At 50.9% G+C, this 22472-nt stretch overlaps 1 protein-coding gene across 1 annotated transcript in view; it reads left to right on the top strand.

Annotated features, from left to right (window-relative positions):
* The first annotated feature begins 1573 nt into the window (after positions 1-1573).
* SLC29A3 (solute carrier family 29 member 3) overlaps positions 1574-22472 on the top strand; it is a 51947-nt gene continuing 31048 nt past the window's right edge. Inside the window, exons 1-4 of the mRNA XM_004383272.2 lie at positions 1574-1737; positions 5713-5802; positions 6147-6484; positions 10430-10728. Of these exons, the coding sequence (XP_004383329.1) occupies positions 1574-1737; positions 5713-5802; positions 6147-6484; positions 10430-10728 (891 nt within the window). The remainder of the gene's footprint in view (positions 1738-5712; positions 5803-6146; positions 6485-10429; positions 10729-22472) is intronic.

Below are 22472 nucleotides of genomic sequence, written 5' to 3'. Positions count from 1 at the left end.
GGGTAAGGATTCCCATGCATATTTTTGGGGAACACAATTCAATCCATAACAGTTGGAAGCCATGAATTCAGAGTGGAGCCACTGGCCTGGCTGGTGACTTTCTTCCATCAGACTCACTAAGGTGTTGGTGGGTTCACCTGGGGTTGACCAACAGTGCCACAAGGAGAGGAGGGACAGGAGTTTAGGGTATTCTAAGAGTGTTAATGAAATGATGGCCCTTGGGATCTAAGCTGTTTTAGGATGGAAGAGATGGATGGAAGAGAGACAGAGGGATGAAGAACGGGAGTCTCCAGGAGGTCCAGAACTTTCTTAGAGTGAGCGGTTGAACCAGCACACAGTAAGGAGAGGTGATTAGGTTCAGAGTGGAGGACTCGAATTAGTGATGTGGGGGTAGAGAAGTTACGGGAAACCCAATGGGGCAGTTCTATTCTCTCCTATACAGTTGCTATGAGTCAGAATTGACTCGATGGCACACAACAACAGCTATAGGTGATACCCTACTTCCCAGGATCCACGTGCCCTGCTTAAGATCCCAGTAAACCCTGGAAAGACGGAAGTGATGACCTCCAGTGAGCAAGCCCAGCCTGAGAGCATGCGCAGTAACAGAGTGTAACCACAAGATGGCAACATCCACCTGTGAACTCCAAGCATGGCAGCCTCAGCATCCAATAGGCTGACACCTGTGCTGGGGCTGGAGGTTCAGGGGTGATTAACACTACCCGCACAAACAGAGGCTGTAAGAAATATTCATGCTGTTTCTGAATTGCTTAATCACCTGTGGGTCAGAGATCTTGGGTAAGGGGAGGTGAGGGGAGCTTGCAGGGCTCCAGTCTTGAAAGATGGCGTTTGTGTGATCCGCCCCCGCAACCCCAGCCACCTTTGACGGAACCCATGGGAGGGCTCTGGAGGCAGAAAGGCCTGAATTTAAATCTTTTATTTATTTATTTTTTATTTGATTGCTGTACTTTAAGTGAAAGTTTACAATTCAAGTTAGTGTCTCCTACAAAATTTTATACATACATTGTTATATGACCCTGTTTGCTCTCCCTATACTGTGATAGCACACTCCTCCTTTCCACCCCTAATTTCCCATGTTCATTCAACCAGCTCCTAACCCTCTCTGCCTTCTCATTTCATGTACGGACAGAAGCTGTCCATTTAGTCGCATTTATCTACTTGAGCTAAGAGGCACACTCCTCACAAGTATCATTTTATGTCCCATAGTCCAGTCTAATCTTTGTCTGAAGAGTTGGCCTCGGGAATGGTTTTAGTTCTGGGTTGACAGAGAGTACAGGGGCCATGCTTTCTGGGGTTCCTCCAGTCTCAATCAGACCATTTAGTCTGGTCTTTTTACTAGGATTTGAGTTCTACACCCCACTTTTCTCCTGCTCCATCTGGGACTCTCTGTGGTGTTCCCTGTCAGGGTGGTCATTGGTGGTAACCGGGCACCGTCTAGTTCTTCTGGTCTCAGACTGATGCAGTCTCTGGTTTATGTGGCTGAATTTAAATCTTGACTCTGCCACTTACAGCTGCTGAACAAGGTAATAACTTCTCTGTACCCCAGTTTCCTCACATGCAAAATAAGGGTAACAATAGTGCCCACTTCACGGGGGTGTGCAGTGGATTCAATGAGCAGTCCCTGGAGAAGGCAGAGCCAGAGCAGCAGCTCAGTGTCACCTTCTTTGACAGCAAGCACTACTGCTTATTGGGCAGCTATGCTGAGCCGCATAGAAGGCTGTGAGGTTGGTAGCATCACACCCTTTACAGACGAGGAAACTGAGGCTCAGCTTGCCTAGGAACATGGCATCAGCCTCCAAGCCCAGGTCTGTCTGACTCTACAGCCCAGTCCTGTCCTCCAAGACAGGAGGCCTCCCCATCCACTCCCTGACCAGGCCTTGGCATCACTCCCCCAGCCTCCTGGGTGTCTTGGATCAAGTCCTTTTGTAATAGAGATGTCTTCTGCCCAGCACTCAGAACCTTCTAGGGCATTTCCAAACCTATGAGTGGCAGGATGCTTTTCTAAAGGACTAAAGTAGTAAAATATTAGCTTAGTGGAGAGTGCTTTGGATGTTTTAAATTTCTCTTCCTTCCTTCCTCCTCCCCTTCCTTTATTCTGTCCATCCTTTCCTCCTCTTCCTCCTCCTTGATCTTCTTACTTTTCCTCTTCCTCCTCCTTGTTCTTCTTACTTTTCCTCTTCCTCCTCCTTGTTCTTCTTACTTTTCCTCTTCCTCCTTCCCCTCCCTCTCCTCTTCTCAATCTCCTTCTTCCGATTCTTCGCCTCCTCCTCCCCTTCATGTATGTTTAAGAACAATAAAGATGTTCTATGGATGGGCAGCACTTCACTGCTTACAAACGTTTTCCCCTGATATTCTCTGACACCGCTCATGGTAGGTGGTTGTTCTCATCAACTCTATTCAGTTGCAATAACCCATATTCCACATGGCCACCCCAGACACAGAGTGGAGGACCCTCAAGGTGGAATAGTGTCACCACTCCATTCCTAGTCACTTACCAAAAGGGGCCTGTGTGGGCATAGGAACCCAGTCAGTCACTGAGGCCGGCCCTTACCACCACCACCCCCATTCCCAAGCCCTCCCTGGCCCCAGCTCCTGAAGTCTGTCTGCTTCCAAGTCTGCCCTGTAAACACATGTATTTCTAGCTCCTGCACTTGACCCTGGCTCCCCCTTTTCTGATCGTCTGTCAGGGTGGATATTTCATTACCTCATCACTGAAGTGCCCAGGGGAGGAGGCCTGCTCAAGGTCACTCAGCTGGTCAGGGGCAGGCGCAGAATTAGAGCCCGGGGCTTCTACTCCCACTTTGGTGCCCTTCCGTTGATGCCTTGCAGCCTCAAGGATTCCCTGGGAAGCTGAGTGTGCCCACAGCTGTCCGACTCATCTTGACCCTGAGCTAGACACTCCCACCGCCATTGGTCTGGATCCTGGAGGAGAAATGAATCCACTCTGGCTGGGAAGAAGCCCAGCAGATGCATCAGCTACCTGTTCCTCCCAACCCAACACAACAGCAAAGCAGGCTAAAATCCAGGCCTGAGCAAACCCACCCCCAATAAGCCCTCTATGCATTTCGAGTGGGTGGAGCCCTTCCTTGGGAGTGAAGGGAATTTGCAGCAAGGGCCTGGCATCTATCCTTCCTTCATTCCTCCAAGTAGAAGAACCCTGGTTTTCAGAGACGTTTAATAACTTTGCCACAATTACTCAGCTCACAAGTGTGGGCGCCAAGATTCACGCTGGGGGCTTCAAGCCCCTTTCTCTCCTGGGTTTTGGGACTTGCTGGCAATTTAGGGTGCTGTTCCCAAACTTGCCTGCTGGGGGAGCTTGTTCAATATATTGATTTCCAAGCCCCACCCACGACCCACTGAATTACTGATTGCATTTATTCATAAAGTATTTATTGAGCACTTATTATGTGTCCAGCACTGAGTGTACAGGGTTAAACTCTGGGGAGCGGGGGATTGGGGGGGGGGGCGGAGTCTCTAGGGAGGGCCCAGGATCTGGGTGAGTGCCCAGACTTTCAGTATTCAGGTGAGCATTTTAGAATACAAGTTGGGGACAGGAAGTGTGGGCAGGAGCCAGAGCTTTGCTCTGAACCAGTCGAGCGGCTGGGACCCAGGGCTCAGGAAGGCTCCCCTTCCTCACCTGGCAGTACACCCTGCACTGGTTACTTGGCAGGGCCTGAGGTCAGGGCTCAGGGCACGGCTGGCTAGTGGGACAAGTTCTGGGTCACCTGAAAACATCCTTCCAGCCCCGGGAGGCCACGATTCAGCCTGGGTGTGGGTCCTACACCACCTCTGGAGCGAGTGACCTTGGCAGAGTTGCCCAACCTCCCTGAGTTTTGGAAGGGAGATCTGTGGGGCTTCGAGAAAGTGCTCGAAGGTGCTCCAAGAAGCAAGCGGACGGGGCCCAGGATCGGAGCAGCGGCCCCTCCCTAGATCCCAAAGAGCCCACCTCCAGCCAGATGGAGCTCCCTCCTCTCCCTTCCCTAGATTCCTCCTCCTTCCCCCTCCTTCTCAGTGGCAGTGTCTGGGAAGGGTCTTCAGTCCCTGCCACAATCCCCCAGCCCCAAAGCCTCCCTTTTGGGTTCTCACTATTGCTCTGTGAGCGACGGGCAACATCTTAGCCGCGTTTAAGTGTGAACAGGAGCATCTTAGGAAACACGGCTGGCTGTATTAATCTGTATGTAACATAATCTAACTGGAAACAGCAAGCCTGCTGAGCAAATTCTGATTCCAGACAAGTCTCCTGTCCTCCCCCCACAACCAGATACTGCCCCAAAGCCCCCCTCATGCAGCCCCGCAGCTCCCTCCTCCTGCTCACCCCCTCCCCAGCCGTCATATCGATTCTGACTGATAGTGACCCCACGTGACAGAGTAGAACTGCCCCATAGGGTTTTCTAGGCTGTAATCATTATGGGAGCAGATAGCCAGGTCTTTCTCCCAGAGAGCTGATGGGCGGGTTGGATCCATCAACCTTTTAGTTAGCAGGAGAGCGCTTAACTATTGGGCCACCAGGTCTCCTTCAGCTTCCAAGTAAGGCCCCCGTATTCTGGGCTGGGGTATTGCCAACTGCACTGAGCCCAGGTAGGGAGGCCAGGATGAGGGCTGGTATGGTTTAGGCTTCAAAAGAGTAAGGTGCAAAATAAAAACTTTGCAAATGAAAGTCTGTTTCTCATAGGTCACTGCTTGAAAAGTAAGTCAGACCTTCCAGCCAAGCGGCTCCAGTCTCCAGTCCATTGCCCTGAGCCTGCAGGACGATGCCCAGATGCCCAGTCTGGCTCTCGGGGGCCAGCCAACCTGGCCCCAGCTTTGCTTGCTGTCTCGCAGCCCTCCCCCACAGACACGCCACGGTTCTCACGCCTCCAGGCCTTTGCTGCAGCCACTTTCTCCTCCTGGAACATAATCTCGGCTATTATCTCAATGGGGCTAATGTGGCCTTCAGGATTCCACTTCAGGATCACCTCTTCTGAGAAACCTTCCTCCCTCCATCCACTCCCCCTTACCCACCTCCAGGCTCTGAGGAGGGGCCACTCATGGAGCAGAAAACGAGTGACAACTTTAGTCAGACAGACAGACCTGGGGTCAAACCCAGTATTTAACTTTAGAGCCTCAGGACTTCTGCTCTATGAAATAAGCGTACTAAGGGCACAGGGTTGCAGTGAGGGTGAACGAGTTAGCAGAGGTAGAGTGCCTGCTGATGTCGGTCACCTGCCACCTGCTGCTCCCCTGCACTTTGTACCCACGCCTGCGGGTGCTGCCAATGTTTGCTGCACATGCTCACCTGTCTCTGCAACAAGGCCCCAGCCCTTTGCATCTTTGGGTCCATTGCAAGGCCCTGCACTCAGTAGGTCTGCTTAAATGAGTGGACAGCTGAGCCTCACCATGAACCGAAGACACAATTTGACTTGCCCAGAGAGCAGCATCCAGCATGGAGCTCACCCTTGCAGGGTGGGCAGCCTCATGGGCAGGGGTTTGAGAATCAGATCTGGCCTTACACCCCAGCCACATCGCGGGGTCCCCATATAAAGGGGGCCACGTGACTGTTAATGAGACAGGTGATGTAAAGGGCACAGCCCAAGAGGAGGATTGGAATAAGGGTGGCCCCCTTGGTCTGTAAGTTGAAGTGAAGGTCTGGTGGCTGGTGGGATGTGGGTGGTCCTGAGACCTTCCCCTCACCACCTCCTCCAGCTGTGTTCTCAGGACCCAGCCACGACCTCAGCGGGGCAGTAAGCCTCTTGAAGGCAGTGACAAAAAGGCGCTGACCTGGCGCACAGATGCTGGTCTGAGTCTGTAAGCAAAGGTTGAGTGGCTGGGGCCAGCTACGGGCTCTGGGACAAGTGGTGGTGGGTCGGTGTAATCAGGAGGGGAACCAGCGAGGAGTGGGGCTACGTTTTGAGAGGGACCCCTGCGGGGTCTAGGGCAAGGTAGAGTGCTCTTCTGGGTCCTAGAGAGCACTTCTCTGGCTCTGCAGCAAACGGGGAGGCCTGAGACAATGGAGTTCGGTCCAAGGCGGAGGCGGAGAAGGCGGCACCGGGAGAACTGGTTCACCGCGCACTACAAGCGACCTTAGCCAGTTCCTTCCGCGGCTCGGCGCCTCATTTTCTCCACCTGTGAAACGGGGTGAATGTCCCCAGGGCAGCCCTGGAGCGGGAGCACAGGGAGGAGACAAAACAGGGTTTGCAAACGGGAAGCGCCGGCGAGGCGGCCCGGGGCGGGGCGGGCAGCCAGGGTGGCCCAGGAGGCGGAGCCGGGCCTGCGGGCTCGCGGGAGCCTCGACTCGCAGTGGCTGCGGGCCCGGGAGGCGGCGGCGGCGGCGCGGCGACAGTAAGTGCGGGCTGCGGGCGGGCGGCGAGCTCGGGCGCGGAGGCGCCGGGCCTGGCCCCACCGACACCTCTTCCAGCTCCCTGCCGCGCGCCCTGGGCTCGCGCTCGCTATGGCCGCCTTCCCAGGCACTTCTGGGCGCTGCTGCAGGGTTCGGACCCCCGGGCCCCTCCGGTTTAGGACCCCTCTATATTCCCCTCTCAGCGCCCCTCCTCTTCCTCGTCGCTCTCTACCTTCCCCCCACCCCCAGCTCTGTTTCTCACTGTCCCTCTCCTTCGGGGTCTCCGTCTCTCTCCCCCAAGTTGTCTCAGCGTCTCTGTCCTGTGAATTTCCTGACACTGGACTCACCGTCTGGATGTGCGGGGGCTGGGTATCCAGAAGGTGGCCGACATGTTTGTACACATAGGGGCTGCTGAGGTTGGGGGTGTCCACAACCCCGAAGCAGACCTGGCCTTTGGGTGGTGCCCTGTGCTTCCTAACATGCTTTCCCATAGGTTAGCCTCCCATCCCCATTTCTCAGATGAGGAAATTGAGGCAGGGAGAGGAGACTGACTTAGCCAGGAGTTGCCCTTTGCACCCAGGGAGGAAGTAGGGCCAAATTGGCAGCTCCTGCAGGTGCTTTGAGGACACACACCGGGTCATAGCCAGTCTGTCCTGGAGGGAGCTCAGGCTCTTCTTTACCTTTCTTTTTTAATCCAAAAGCCAGCAGCTTTTATAAAGAGTAATAAGGCTTTGCTCACTCCAATGCCCTGGCTTGTGACCTGGGCTAGGGAAAATTCCTGGTTTCTTCTTCACAAGCTTGGTGAAGCCTGAATGGTTCTTGACAAATAAACACCAGGAGCTGAGAATGGGCCCTGGCCAAGTGTGGTGCTGAGTGGCCCAACTGTGGGCTGCACACCCACCCCTGTAGCTGGGGCATCTGGGAAGAACCGCTTGCCCGTTCTCTGTTGTCCTGCGTGGATCGGAATTGCTTTTTACGTTTCAGATTACTAATTAAAATAATTGTGTGTGTGTGTGTTGTTTGTTAGTCAGAGCTGGGCTCCTTGTGAATGAAGGTTAGGGAAGGACTCTGCTCAACCAGGGGAGTTTAAAACAGACTTGCTGACTTGGATACTTGGGCCTGGGCATCCGGCAGCCTCCTGCCTGCCTGCTCCTGGCTCCACACTGCCCCAGCAGGGGAGAATATCCTGGCCTTACGGTGTCTGTCCATTCGGCAGACATTCAGGGGCCACTCAGGGCAACCTCTACTCACAGCTCACTGGCTGTGAGGCCATCAGGAAGGAGGCCTGTGCTAGGAGCCAGAAGGCCAGGGTTCAGATTCCCAGCCCACTTCTAGAATCCCAGGGAGGCCGAGGAGTCTGGCATGGCCTTAGACTGCTTGGCTGTTCAGTTTCAGTCTTGCCATTTGGTTGCTGTGTGACCTTGAGCAGGTTACTCACCTTTCTGAGCCTCAGACCCCTCATCTGTGAAATGGGTTTTAGAATCATTCCTACTGAAGTAGGCTGTTGTCTGGCCCAAGTGCTAGCCACAAAATTCCATAGGGATGAGTGCTGGGTTTAATTTTAGCTATTGGTAATGCTTACTGCGTGAACATGTGACAAATCAAGCGCCCTCAAGACCTCAGTCTTTGCATCTGCCATAATCCATTGCCATCGAGTTGATTCTAACCCACAGCGATCCTGTAGGACAGGGTGAACTGCCCCCATAGGGTTTCCAAGGCTGTAATCTTTGCAGAAGCAGACTGCCACATCTTTCTCCCGCAGATCGGCTGGTGGGTTCAAACCACCAACCTTTCAGTTAGCAGATGAGCACTTTAACCACTGCACCACCAGGGCTCCTCTCATCCTCCAAAAGGGGGCAATAATTCCTGCCCTGTCTGATTCCAAGGGCTCTCAGGAGGATCTCCTGAGACAGTGAACAGAGCTCTGTGCCCACTCTGCCTGGCTTAATGCTTGGAGTTGAGGCTCAGCCTCCTATGTGAGCTGCAGTGCATTTATTTATTGATTTATTGAATAGGGAGTAAGCTTATGGAGAAGGGACCACAGAGTGTCCCATCCTCAGCATTATGGAAATATTTACCATTTATCAAGCTGCTGCCACATCCCAGGTGCTATTTAGAGCATAGACGTAGGCATGCTACGTTGCAGCCAAATTCAGCAGCTAGCCAGCCAGGTGATAAGCCCAGGATGCTGGGGAAGATCCTGACGTTTGTTCAACAGCTGCTACGTCGGACCAGGCCTTGCCAGCCAGTTGCAGTTACGTAACAATTGTAAAAAGGCTTCCCTGGGTTTTTGTTGTTAGTTGCCACCGAGATTGCTCCGACTCATGGCAACCCCACGTACAACAGAGCAAAATGTTGCCTGGTCCTGCACCATCTTCATGACCCCTGGTATGTTCAACTCCATTGTTGAACCATCTTCACTACTGTTGGTATGCTCAAGTCCATTGTTGCGGCCAGTGTGTTTTCCAGCCTAGGGGGCTCATTTTCCAGCACTATATTGGGCAGTATTCTGTTGTGATCTGTAGGGTTTTCATTGGCTAATTTTTGGAAGTAGATCACCAGGCCTTACTTCCTAGTCAGTTTTAGTCTGGAAGCTGTCCACCATGGGTGACTCTGCTGGTATTTGAAATACCAGTGGCATAGCTTCCAGCATCATAGCAACACGCAAGCCACCACAGTATGACAAGCTGACAGATGAGTGGTAGTTCCTAGGTTTACAGATGGGGAAACCAAGGCTCAGAAGCATGATGACTTGGCCAAGATCATGTTGGCAGTCGTTACTGGCAGCCCAGAATCTTCCACTTGTCTTAGGTGCCACCACAGGTTGGGAGTGACTGTCTCCTGATGTGAAGAACAGAGGTGGGGACCCAGGCAAGAGCTGCAAACCCAGACTCAGCCATTTACCTGTGACCTTCCACTCTTTTGGACCTCAGTTTCCCCAGAAATGAAATGAGGGAGTGGACTATCACAGGTCACAAGTCGGCCTTCTGGAAGCAGCTCTTGACACCAAGGGTGTTTTAAATGATGATTTAATTTGAATGCCGTCGTTTTTATTTATGTTTATTTTTTGAACAGGTAGTAAATTCATGTGGCTCAAAATTTAAAAGGCACAGAAATGTGCAGTGAAGTCCCCGCCTTCCCTGTCCCCAGCCCCCTCCTCAGACGCAACCACTTGTTAGAAATTTCTTGTGTATTCTTGCAGAGATATTCTATGCATATAAAAATAAATGAGGGTGTGTATTCTCCCCCCGTTTTATGCAAATAGTAGCATTCTCCACACACTGTCCTCATCCTTGTTTTTCTCATATAAAGTGGAGAAGAGTTTAGGGATCATTCTTTGTCTGCTCGTTAACAGCCCTGACTCCTTTTTTTTCTGCTGCATAGAAATTGGAATGCCTTTAGACCAGGTTGCCTTTCTGGATTGATTGCCGTAGGCCCCTCTGTGCCGCACTGCCTTACACCCAGCCTGCCCACACTGTGTGTTAGCTAGGTAGTCCCCTGGGGGCGGATTATCCAATAGGCAAGGTAAGCACGGTGCTTACCTTGCTTACTAGATCATCCATAGTGAATAATTTCACATTTTTTCACCACATCAAAGATTCTGCTTTTAAGTATGGCTGGCATCTGTCTCTCTCCCAACCCCACAGCACCTCCCTACAGAATCAAAGCCTCTTTTCAAATTTACAATCCCTGACAAGGATAGATGACCCAGCAAGCAAGGTAAGCGTAGGCTTAATTGTGCTTACTTCCTAATCTGTAGTGAACAATTTCACACGTTTTTCACCACATCAGATTTCATTACAGATTAATTGTTCACTACAGATTAAGAAGTAAGCACAAGTAAGCCCGTGCTTATCTTGCTTATTGGGTTATCCGCCCCTGGTAGCCCCTGAATGAATGGGGTGATCTCTGAGGTCACTTACAGCACTGACATTCCATCCTTCTGGGCGTCCGACTTCTGTCTTTCTCCCTGTTCCTGAAACCTGAAGGTCCCAGCCAGGCGGCTCTTAGACCAGGGTTGGTGAGTCCCCAGCTGTCCCTAGCCTCAGCTTCTGCTCACCTGCCCTGTCTCCCCTTCTCTTCCCGCTCCAATAGTGGCCATTGTCTCAGAGGACAGCTTTCATCGCAGTGCAAACTCCACCTACAGAACCAGAAGCAGCTCTCTACTAGCTGATGAGGATGAGCTGCTTGAGAAGCTGCTGGACAGCCCGTCGTCCGGCCTGCAGAGGCCCGAGGACCGCTACAATGGCACCTACATCATCTTCTTCAGCCTGGGCATCGGCACCTTGCTGCCATGGAACTTCTTTGTCACTGCCAAGGAGTACTGGGTGTTCAAACTCGGCAACTCCTCTAGCCCAGCCACACAGGAGGGCGCTGTGGGCTCGGACATCCTGGTAAGGGCATGTTCCTCCCAGTAGGCCCGTGGGAGCAAGCAGCCTGGGCAGGCGAAGGGGGAGGCTTTACTTGGGGTGCACCATTCCAGGGAGGTTTGCAGCATGCTAGGAATACAGCTGTGAATTAGGAAGCTGTGTGGAGTTTAGTAAAACGAGTCCCATTCTGTCCTAAGCCATGCTTTGTGTTATGTATGAGTCTCATGCTCAGTGTGGCGGGGAAGATGGAGATGGATAAGGCCCAATTCCAGCCTTCAGGTTGCTGAGTACTTAACTGGAAAGAAGTTGCAAATGATGATTCTGTGCAGCAAAGTATGATATACCCAGGAATTCGGAGTCCATACCTCCAGGGGTTTGAAGTCAAGAGTGGATTTAGTAGCATTAAGTTCAGCTGTGTGTTACACAGCAGTGGCTAAAACAAAGTGGAAGGTATTTTTCTCTCACATTCCAGTCTGGAGGAGCAGCCCAGGGCTGGTATGGTATTCTACGGGATCAGGAACCTAGTTGCTCTACCATGTCTGGCTTCCATTCCCAAGGTCACCTCATAGTCTAAGTTGGCTGCTGGAGCTCGAGCCATTACACCAGTAGGAAGAAGGAGGAGAGGAGGAAATGCTTCCTTCCTGTAAGAACACTTCCTGGAAGTAGCACACACTGCTTCTGTTTACATAGCATTGGTCAGAGCTCAGTCATGTGACCACACGTGCTGTAAAGAAGGCTGGGAAATGTAGTCTTTATTGCAGAGAACTATGTGTTCAGCTAAAATGGGAGATTCTGTAGTTATGAAGAGGGAGCCCTGGTGGCGCAGTGGTTAAGTGCTTGGCTGCTAACTAAAAGGTTGGTGGTACAAACCCACCAGCCGCTCTGTGGGAGAAAGATGTGGCAGTCTGCTTCTGGAAAGATTTACAGCCTTGGAAACCCTGTGGGGCAGTTCTACTCTGTCCTACAGGATTGCTATGAGCTGGAATAGACTGGACGGCAGTGGGTTTGGTGTTTTGGGGTACTTATAAAGAAGGGGAAAGAGTCTTGTCATGGGGGAGGGAGTCCCTTTTGTGGGGGTGGAGATGTGAAGAACAAGGAGGAGACATTCCAGGTTGAAGAAAGAGCCTGGGCAAAGCCGTGACGGGAGGAAAGATCAGGCATGGCTGAGCAGCAGTGAGGCGTCCAGTTTTATTGTGTTGGTTGTACAAATAAGAGAGGGGTCAGGTTTGAGCTTGTTGCCTGGACTTTGGATGTCAGGTGAGGAGTCTGAACTGATTTTGGCTGGCAGTGGTACTAAACCCTCTCCAAGTGCTGTTCCCTTTCCGGGGTGACTTCCCGCTGGGTGACTTTTTGCAGCTGGCGTTGGCCACATCTGCTTTCACTAGTTTCCCTGTAGGTGGGGGAAACAGTAATTTCTGAAGGCTTGTCAGGGTAGAGGGTTGCTAGGTGCATGGCCACCCCCCCCTCCAGGGGCGCCCTGAGGGACAAGAAAGGAAGACCCCAACCATAACCCTCCCGCTAGCCCGCGGGCTCACCACCTCTCCCTGAAAGCACCTTTGAAGGGAAGTCAAAGTTTCTTAAAAAGTACCAACCCAGGAAGCACCCCAGAGATCCTGAGTGTATTAGTCTGAGGTGGGGTGTGGACGTTGGTATTTTTTAAGGCCGCCACCCAGCCCCACCCCTGTGATCCTGATATCCACTGAGGGCCTGTTTCGACTAACCCAGGAGACAGAGCAGTGGGTATAAACCCGTTTCTGCAGCTGAAGAGGTATTATGGGAATGTAGACTCCATGGCCACTAACAACAGCAACAGTGTAGAAGATTAAAGCCTCAAAGTGTGGTCCACTCCGGGAGGTTGTTAGAAATGCAGAGTCTCAGGCCCCAGCCCAGACCTCCTGAATCTGCCTGTTAACAGGATCCTTATGGACGGCCACAGTGGAGTCTGAGCACCACTGGCTGGAGCTTGGCTTCTGGAAACACATGGGCTGGGCTCAGACCCTGCCTCTCTTTCTCTGCCACTTCTCTGTGCTGCCTGTTTCCCGGCACGTAAAGTGAGGATAATAGTAGTACCAGCTTCTTAGGGTTGTTGTGAGGATGAAATGAATTAATGTGTGCCAAAAGCACTTGGAGCAGTGTCTGGCATCGCTATAGCGAGTGCTGTGTAAGCATTATTATCATTAGCATTTGGGGGTCTGGACAGCATAGGGATGGGCCCACACTCCTGAGCCACTGGTGACCCTGGTGTGTTTCTGGAGGCGCCAGGCTTAGCTGGGATGCTTTACGATCTGCTTTTATTTCCCAGTGACTCAAGCTTCCCAGCTTTCTGCCGGCCTCCGTAAATTGCCCAGCCCGCTTGGCTTTCTCCAGGAGACCCTCTGCCTGTTGCAGCCAGTGCCAGGCCTAGGGTGGCCCCAAGGGCTGGATTTTGTGCACCTGCCCCTGCTCCCCCCTCCATTGCCCAGTCCTGGAAGCAGGCTGCCTGCGGGAGGGCAGGAGCAGGCTGGTAGGCCCTCGCACAGTGGACGTTTGCTGAAGCTGCTCTCGCGTCTAGGCGATCCCTGCCCAGCTGCAGGCACTTAGCATTCCCGGCCCTGCTCCGATGCTTTATTGCCTTTTTCCAAGTGCTGGCAGGTGCGGATGTAGTACCTGCGGCTGCCCGGAGCTCCTGGCTCTTGGCATCGGAGATGAGAGACCTGTCACCCCTGGATTCATGGGCCGGCTTTGGGAAGCAAGCATGTTGGGGCGTTTCTGCATTTTGTAGACCATTTTTCTTCGCCTGATTTCTCATTCCTGCCACCATGCCCCCAGTTCTTTCCCCCTCTCTTCCTGACTTCCCTGTAAGAGGTGTCTGGGCTGCCCTGTCACCTGAGGGCCACACTGGGGTGGGTTGAGGAGTCAAGTGGGTCTCTCTCCACCAGCCACCTGCAACTCAGTTAGCTGTGGGTCTGGATGTTTGTTTTTTTCCCAAACTTTCCTTTTAATATTTTCCAGGGATGGGTACCATTTGATGGGGAATTTGATGCAGTAGAAGTGTTTGCACAGATGACCCTCTCCCGTCCCATTATAGTCATTTTAAAGGTCACCTCCCATCCCAGGTGCAGCTCCTTTTGCCTGGACAATTTTTTTTTGGGGGGGCTAGGGGGGCCTGGAATGATTTTGGAATGTTTTAGGTCACTTCTTGCTCATGTTGCCTTCTCTTCTCTGTTCTCTGGAATAAGAACCTTGAATAAACGCACCACAGGCCTGTGGGCCCAGGACCAAAAAAATTAGAGCATAAACGAGGAAGAATTGTTATGAGAAGATGGTGGGGGGTGGGGAGCCACAATGGCCACCATTTCCTGTGCACAACCTGGGCCCGCCGTGCTGGCAGGGCTGTTACGCATTGTCTCTCATTAACCTTGCAAGGCAGATCTTATTAACCCTATTTTTTTCAGCAAGAAGCCAGAGGCTCAGAGAGGTAAAGGAACCTGACTGAGATCACGCAGCTAGGAAGGGCCGTAGGGAATTTCATGAGGAAATTAGGCGGATAGATGATTGCAAAATTGATCCTACTCAGAGAGTGGTGTATAGGGGACTGTTGTGGAGACGGGCCGCCCCACCCCACACCCTGGCTCCGCCAGATGCTGCCGTTCTTGCCGAGCGCCTGCCCTTTGTCCTGGCCTCTTTTTCCAGCCTGGAACCCCGGGCATCTTAGCTCTACCCCTGGGCACTGGATGCATCTTCCAGGCTGATGGGGTCCCTGCTCCCTTCCTTGCCCCACCTCTGTAGCCTGAGGTCCCAGAGTCCCAACACCCGCCCTCAGGTCCTCCCCTGCCTCTGTGGTTATAATCCATCCCTCTTCCTGGGAGGTCTCCTCACCTTGCCTTCAGCCTCTCCTACAGACCTGTACTAGGGCCAGAGACAATGAGCCAGACAAGCCCCCTTTCTGCCACAGAGAGGGTTTGACGGTACCTTCTCCTGGTCATTCCCTGCTGTGAGGCCTCCATGGCCCCCTCCCCACACATTCCTCCCGTACCCTTGGCCTGCACAGGGGCTCCTCTCTGAGGAGGCTGCAGGACACGACCAGGATGTAGGTGGGACCCACAGTTTGACTGGTGTCAGCAGAGCAGAGACCCAGGCCTGGCCATCTAACACTGCCCCTGCCCACCCCCGACCACAAGGGGCACCAGCAGGTCAGTCCTGGGGAGTCAGGCAGGAGGCGGAAGTGCCTCTTAGTCCTGGGACCCTCCTCTAATGCCACTCTTCTGAGCCCGCTCCACACAGCTCATGGGTTCTGAGGGCTCATGTTGGGGAGACATACTCTCAGCACCTCACATGCATTATCTCTTAACCCTACAGCAAACCTGGAAGGCAGGCACTGTTATTATCCACTATGAGAATGCCCATTTCAGAGATGAGTCGACAGTTAGCTTTCTGGGAGCAGTGAATGCAACTCTCACTGCATATCCGTGTGCTCCCAGGACACCTAGCATGGTGCCTAGCACACAGAAATATGCAATTAATATTTGATGCCTTACTTATTATATGGCTGGGGAGGAAAGCTCCTTCACCTCAATCGGAGGGAACAGACAAAGATCTGTGGATCACAGTGGCTACCACCCAAAGGATTCTGATGTGTCAGATGGGATTCCTGCCATAGGAAAGGAAGCCAGCTTGGCCAGTTCAGCAAGAAAGGGCCTGAGGCACTTCCTCCCTTTATTTACAGCACCAGTGTCACCCTTGGTCCTGGTCCAGCCCCTGAGCCCTCCAAGAATGCAGGATGGCATGACTTGGGAGCTGTGCTTACTATCAAAGGGAAGATACCTCATCCTGCTAGGAAGGGTTCAAAGAAACCAGGATGAACTGGTTTGGAGAAGAGGAAGCTGGAGGATGGGTTTTCAAAGGTCTTGGCAATGATCAGCCAGCTTTACCAAGTCCATGCTTTGCAGCCCATACCTACCCCACCCTTCACCTACTATCTTACTTTATCCATATGATGACCTGGTGAGTTAGATAATTTCATCCTCAACTTCCAGATGAGGAAATTGAGGCTCAGAGAGGTTCCGCCACTGACCCAAGGTCATTTGCTAGTAAGTGACAGAACTAGGATTTGGATCAACATGGAGGTCAGCAGAGCCCAGGCTTGTGACCAGCCTGCTCTATGGCCTGTCCATTGCCTTGGTGGTTCTTAGCCCTGATGGTACATTTGGATCACTTGGGGAGCATTTAAAACATCCACTGCCTGACCCACCCCACGCCAGATTCTGATTCAGTCCAAGGAGAGGCCTGGGTACAAGTGTTTTGAGGCTCCCTAGATGAGGTTAATGTGCACTGGTTAAGTACCATGATTGAAGTGAAGGGTTACCACAGGTGAGTAATGAGCAGCTATTCTCTGCCTCCACCAGAAAAAAAACAAAAACCAATTGCCGTCGAGTTGACTCTGACTCATGGTGACCCTATGTGTATCAGAGTAGAACTATGCTGTGGAGAGTTTTCAATGGCTGATTTTTCAGAAGTAGATCGCCAGGTCTTTCTTTTAAGGCACCTCTGAGTGGACTGGAACCTCCAACCTTTTGGTCAGCAGCTAAATGTATTAGTTGTTTGTGCCACACAGGGACTCCCCTTTAGTGGATGTTGTTAGGTGCCGTCCAGTCAGTTCTGATACATAGCGACCCTGTGTACAACAGAATGAAACATTACCTGATCCTCACGATCATTGCTATGTTTGAGCCCATTGTTGCAGCCACTGTGTCAATCCATCTCCTTGAGGGTCTTCCTCTCTTTTGCTGACCCTCTACTTTACCAAGCACGGTGTCCTTCTCCAGGGACTGGTCCCTCCTGACGACATGTCCAAAGTATGTGAGACAAAGTCTTGCCATCCTTGCTTCTAAGGAGCTTTCTGGCTGTACTTCTTCCAAGACAGATTTGGTCATTCTTCTGGCAGTCCATGGTATATTCATATTCATTGCCAACACTATGACTCTAATGCGTCAATTCTTCTTTGGTCTTCCTTATTCATTGTCCAGCTTTCACATGCATATGAGGCAATTGAAAATACCATGGCTTGGGTCAGGTGCACCTTAGTTCTCAAAGTGACATCTTTACTTTTGAACACTTTAAAGAGGTCTGTTATGGATTGGACTGCGTCCCCCAAAAATGTTTGTCAACTTGGCTAGTCTGTGATTCCCAGTATTGTGTGATTGTCTACCATTTTGTCGTCTGATGTGATTTTCCTATGTGTTGTAAATCCTGCCTCTCTGATGTTAATGAGGCAGGATTAGAGGCAGTTACATTAATGAGGCAGGATTCAATCTACAAGATTAGGTTATGTCCTGAATCAATCTCTTTCGATAAATAAAAGAGAGAAGCAAGCAGAGAGAGAGGGGGACATCATACCACCAAGAAAGTAGTGCCAGGAGCAGAGCACATCCTTTGGACCCAGGGTCCCTGCACTGAGAAGCTCCTAGACCAGGGGAAGATTGATGACAAGGACCTTCCTCCAGAGCTGACAGAGACAGAAAGCCTTCCCCTGGAGCTGGCACCCTGAATTCAGACTTCTAGCCTCCTAAACTGTGAGAGAATAAATTTCTCTTTGTTTAAGCCGTCCACTTGTGGTATTTCTGTTATAGCAGCACTAGATAACTAATACAAGGTCTTTTGCAGCAGATTTGCCCGATGCAGTATGTCATTTGATTTCCTAACTGCTGCTTCCATGGACGTTGATTATGGATCCAAGAAAAATGAAATTCTTGACAACTTCAGTATTTTCTCTGTTTATCATAATGTTGCTTATTGGTCCAGTTGTGAGGATTTTTGTTTTCTTTACACTGAGATGTAATCCACAGTGAAGGCTGTAGTCTTTGATCTTCATCAGTAGGTGCTTCAAGTCCTCTTCATTTTCAGCAAGCAAGGTTGTGTCATCTACATATCACAGATTGTTAATGAATTTTCCTCCAGTCCTTATACTGTGTTCTTCATATAGTCCAGCTTCTCAGACTATTTGCTCAGCATACAGATTGAATAAGTATGGTGAAAGGATACAACCCTGACACACACCTTTCCCGATTTTAAACCACGCAGTATCCCCTTGTTCTGTTCTAACGACTGCATCTCAGTCTGTGTACAGATTCCACATGAGCACAATTAAGTGTTCTGGATTTCCCATTCTTCACAATATTATCCACAATTTGTTATGATCCACACAGTCGAATGCCTTTGCATAGTAAGTAAAACATAAGTAAACATCTTTTTGGTATTCTCTGCTTTCAGCCAAAATCAATCTGACATCAGCAATGATATCCCTTGTTCCACATCCTCTTCTGAATCAGGCTTGAGTTTCTGGCAGTTGTCTGCCAATGTACTGCTGCAACCGTTTTTGAATGATCTTCAGCAAAATTTTACTTGCATGTGATATCAATGATATTGTTCAATAATTTTCTCATTCTGTTGGATCACTTTTCTTTGGAATGGGCACAAATATGGATCTCTTCCGGTTGGTTGCCCAGGTAGCTGTCTTCCAAATTTCGTGGCATAGTCGAGTGAGCTCTTCCAGTGTTGCATCCGTTTGTTGAAATATCTCAATTAGTATTCTGTCAATTCGTGGAGGTTTGTTTTTCGCCAGTACCTTTAGTACAGCTTGGACTTCTTCCTTCAGTACCATTTGTTCTTCATCACATGCTGCCTCCTGAAATGGTTAAACATAGACCAACCAGTTCTTTTTTATACAGTGACCCTATGTATTCTTTCCATCTTCCTTTGATGCTTCCTGCATCGTTCAATATTTTGCCCATGGAATCCTTCAGTATTCCAACTCAAGGCTTGAATTTTTTCTTCAGTTCTTGCAGTTTGAGAAATACTGAGCGTGTTCTTCTCTTTTGGTTTTCTACCTCCAAGTCTTTGCACATTTCATTACAATACTTCATGTTGTCTTCTCACATCACCCTTTGAAATCTTCTGTTCAGCTCTTTTACTTCATCGTTTCTTCCATTCACTTTAGCTACTGAACATTCAAGAGCAAGTTTCAGAGTCTCTTCTGACATCCATTTTGGTCTTTTTATCTTTCCTGTCTTTTTAATGACCTCTGTGGCTCTTGTGGACTTGTTTTAATTTTCTGTAGCAACCTGTAATTTGAAAAAGCCTGCTCTTACCTGTTTGCCTCTGACCTTACTGTCATTCCACAAGGATGCACCATGTCCTCATTCTACAGAGGAAAAAAGTAGAGACAATAAGTAACTTGCTGATGCCACATGGACACCAAGATGAGGGAGAGGGGGATGCAACCCAGGTATGTTTGAGTGAGCTTCAGATTTCCTGGGGCACTTGGCAAAAACTCAGATTCCTGGGCCCAGCCCTGCTATCTCCCAAGGTGGGGCCTGAGCACTTTCGTCAGGTGGTCCTGCCATGGCCAGCTGACAGAGAGCAGGGACCCAGGAACCTCCCCTCTGTGCCACGCCGCTGCTCCTTGAGAAACTTGTGCCCTTCTGAGTGTAGCAGGTTCATGATGCCCCTGCAGGCTGAATCTTACTGCAACCCCCACCAAACCACTTGCTGTCGAGTCAACTCTGACTCATGATGACCCCATGTGTGTCAGAGTAAAACTATGCTCTGTAGGGTTTTCAGCTGGTTTTTGGGAAGTAGATCACCATATCTTTCTTCTGAGGCACCTCTGGGTGGACTAAAACCTCCGACCTTTTGATGAGCAGTTGAGCACATTACCTGTTTGCACCGTATTGCAGCCCAGTTCTGTCCAAATGCAAAAGATGTATAGACTCGACTTGGCAATGTGCTTTTTAAGAGTCAGGTTCCAAACAATGGTGCTAAGTGACTGGAACATCCCCTGTCAGCCCAGAACAGAGGATAGAGGTGGCCGTCTGGGCAGGGCTAGACTGGGCAGGAGGGGGCCAGATTCCTGCCATGTGGTGGGGGTGAGTGGTCTCCAGGCAGAGGAAGGCAGCCCCTCAGCTGCCCAGTCACTTGGGCTGGCAAGGATGGCTGCACCAAACCGTTTTTTAGAGTCAGAACCAAAAGCGAGTCATTTTTTTTTTATTCCCTTGTCCACCCTCTGATTCTAACTGCAGACCCAGCCAGTGTGCCATTTCCAGTAAATGTACCTGTGATGGCTTTTTCTTCTGCTTTTAGCTCTTGAGCATCATACAGAGGGAGAGAAAAAACCCAACTTGAAGTGCTGTCAGTCATGCTTTTGGCTGCCTCGACTTCTCTGCTTCTTTTATTATTTTCTCCCTGAACACTCAGAGCCGCTTCTCCCCCTGAGCCGCGTTCCCTCGTCCTCCTGGGCCATCGATCACTCCCTCTCTGCCTTCGATTTTATTTCTTCTCGCACACGTCCTTAGAATCCGGCGGTGATTTCCTCGACAAATTAGAGCATGGCCTGGGCCTTAAGTGCTCAAGTGTCTCTTTAACGTGATTGATTATCACAGGTATCCAGAGAGCATAACCCAAATTAGTCTTTGCACCAAGAAGCCCAGTGCCTTTGTTACCGTGAGTCATTATCCTGGAAGGGCTGCGGTGGTGGCAGTGCCTGGGGGGCCCTGGCCGGCCTCTTGCCATTCCAGGACCTGTGTGCCTGCCCACCAGAGGCCTGTGGCAGCCTGTGGTTTCCGCCCACGTGGGTCTCCAAAGAAAAACAGCCTCCCCATGGGGAGACAGCATGCCCTAGGAGGAAGTGTCTACTGGATCTAGCTAAGCACTCCCTCTTCCTGGTGGTTCCCTTCTATGGAGAGTGGCTGAAGGACCCCAGACCCCCTCCCGTCTTCCCACAGCCACTTTCCTTGTCCTTGGCCCCCAGCCTTGTGACCCTAACGCATGAGGGCACTCTGGGGGCTGCAGAAGCCACTGCAGATAGGCAAGGGTTGTGCAGGTAGGTGGGGAGTTTTCATGGAAGGCCTTCTTCCTTCTTGCCCTGGACACGTGGCAGAGGTCATGCTGCAGAAGAGGAAGGACAGGCTGCTCTCCCTCTGCCCCCATCAGAGCCCAGGGGCACTTGGGCATGGATGTGCCAGGCCCCCTGTTCCTCTGATCCTTCTCACTATCTGCTCTGAGCCATTTCTCTACCCATTAAAGTTCCAGCCTGAGGGTGCGTAAAAGCCAAACCCATTGCTGTGGAGTCGATTCTGACTCATGGCGACCCCATGTATGCAGAGTCAAACTGGGCTTCGTAGGGTTTTGAATGGCTGTGACCTTTTGGAAGTAGATTGCCAGGCTTTTCTTCTGAAGTGCCTCTGGGTGGACTTGAATCACCAATCTTTTGGTTAGTAGCAGAACACTTAACCTTTTGCACCACTCAGGGAGTCTTGAAGGCTCATGGAGGAATAAAAAAGGATGAAAATTGAAGAGACTCTCTTGTCCTTGTTAGGGAGCCCGGGGAAGGTGTGCCAGAGGAGGGGGTGTATGGGTTGACGGAGATAATGTCCACACTTTCCTTGCTCTCTCTGCCTAGTGATGTGTGGTGGAAAGGCCCTGGGCTACAGGTGAGCTGGTTCTGACTCTCCTTCAGACTTGCTGGGTGACTTGGGCTCCATTTTCTTCTTTAAGAAATGAGATTAGACTAGACCAGGGCTCTGCAGACTTTGTATGTGAAAGGCCAGATAGTAAATATTTTAGGCTTTGTGGGCCATACGATCTCTGTGGCAACTGCTCACCTCTGCCAGCTAGCATGACAGCAGCCACAGACAATGTGTCAACGAGTGAGCATGACGCATTGTGTGCCGGGATTTACAACAGCAGGTGGTGACCCAGATTTGGCCCAGCGGCAGGAGTTTGCTGACTCTGGACTAGATGCCGTTTGGTTTTTCCCAGCACTGGTGTTCCATGGGAAACCCTGGTGGCATAGTGGTTAAGAGCTATGGCTGCTAACCAAAAGGTCAGCAGTTCGAATCCACCAGGTACTCTTTGGAAACTCTATGGGGCAGTTCTACTCTGTCCTATAGGGTCACTATGAGTCGGACTTGACTTGCTGGCAACAGGTTTGGTTTTTTGGTTTGGTATTCCATGAGGACCCTGCCCTGCTTTGGAGTCCCTGGTGGTGTAAATGGTTAACACTCTTGGCTGCTAACCAGAAGGTTGAGATTCAAGTCCACCCAGACACACCTTGGAAGAAAGGCCTGGAGATCTACTTTTAAAAAATCAGCCCTTGAAAACCCTGTGGAGCACAATTCTACTCTGGCGCACACCGGGTCACCATAAGTTGGAGTCTGGTACTGGTACTGGTACTGGTACCCTGCCTTAGTTTCCTTCATAGCACTTATCACTGCCTGACATATTATTTATTTATCTGTTTATGTGTTTACTGACCACCCCCTCTACGAGACCCTTAGCTCCATGAAGGTGGGAACTTATGGTGAAATCTCCTGTGCCTAGAATATTTATTGAGCTCAATAAATATTTGCAGAATGATGAATTAATCTGTGTTTGCAGAGGGCCTGTCATGCTGGACCGGAAGGGAAACTGGTTATCCCAGGATTCTGCACCTTGGCCCAGCACCCAGGGAGTTTGTAATCCCATTGTGAAGTCGTCCACCGAGCCAGCCCCCTTTCCCTGCCCTGTCAACAGGACACCACACTCCCAGCCCAAACACATAGGGGCTACCCTTTATTTCCCTCTGTCCTTCCACCTCCTCATTCAGTCCATAGGCAAGTCCTGTCAGTTTACTTCCAAAATGTTTCACATCCGGCCCAGAACTAGAACAATTTCTGAGGCCAACTCTTCAGACAGGGATTGGACTGGACTGTGGGACATAAAGTGATACTCGTGAGGAGTGTGCCTCTTAGCTC

This window comes from Trichechus manatus, unplaced genomic scaffold (genome assembly GCF_000243295.1).
Source record: "Trichechus manatus latirostris isolate Lorelei unplaced genomic scaffold, TriManLat1.0 scaffold00106, whole genome shotgun sequence".
In the NCBI taxonomy this organism is placed as follows: domain Eukaryota; kingdom Metazoa; phylum Chordata; class Mammalia; order Sirenia; family Trichechidae; genus Trichechus; species Trichechus manatus.
This window is presented reverse-complemented; position numbering and strand designations above follow the sequence as displayed.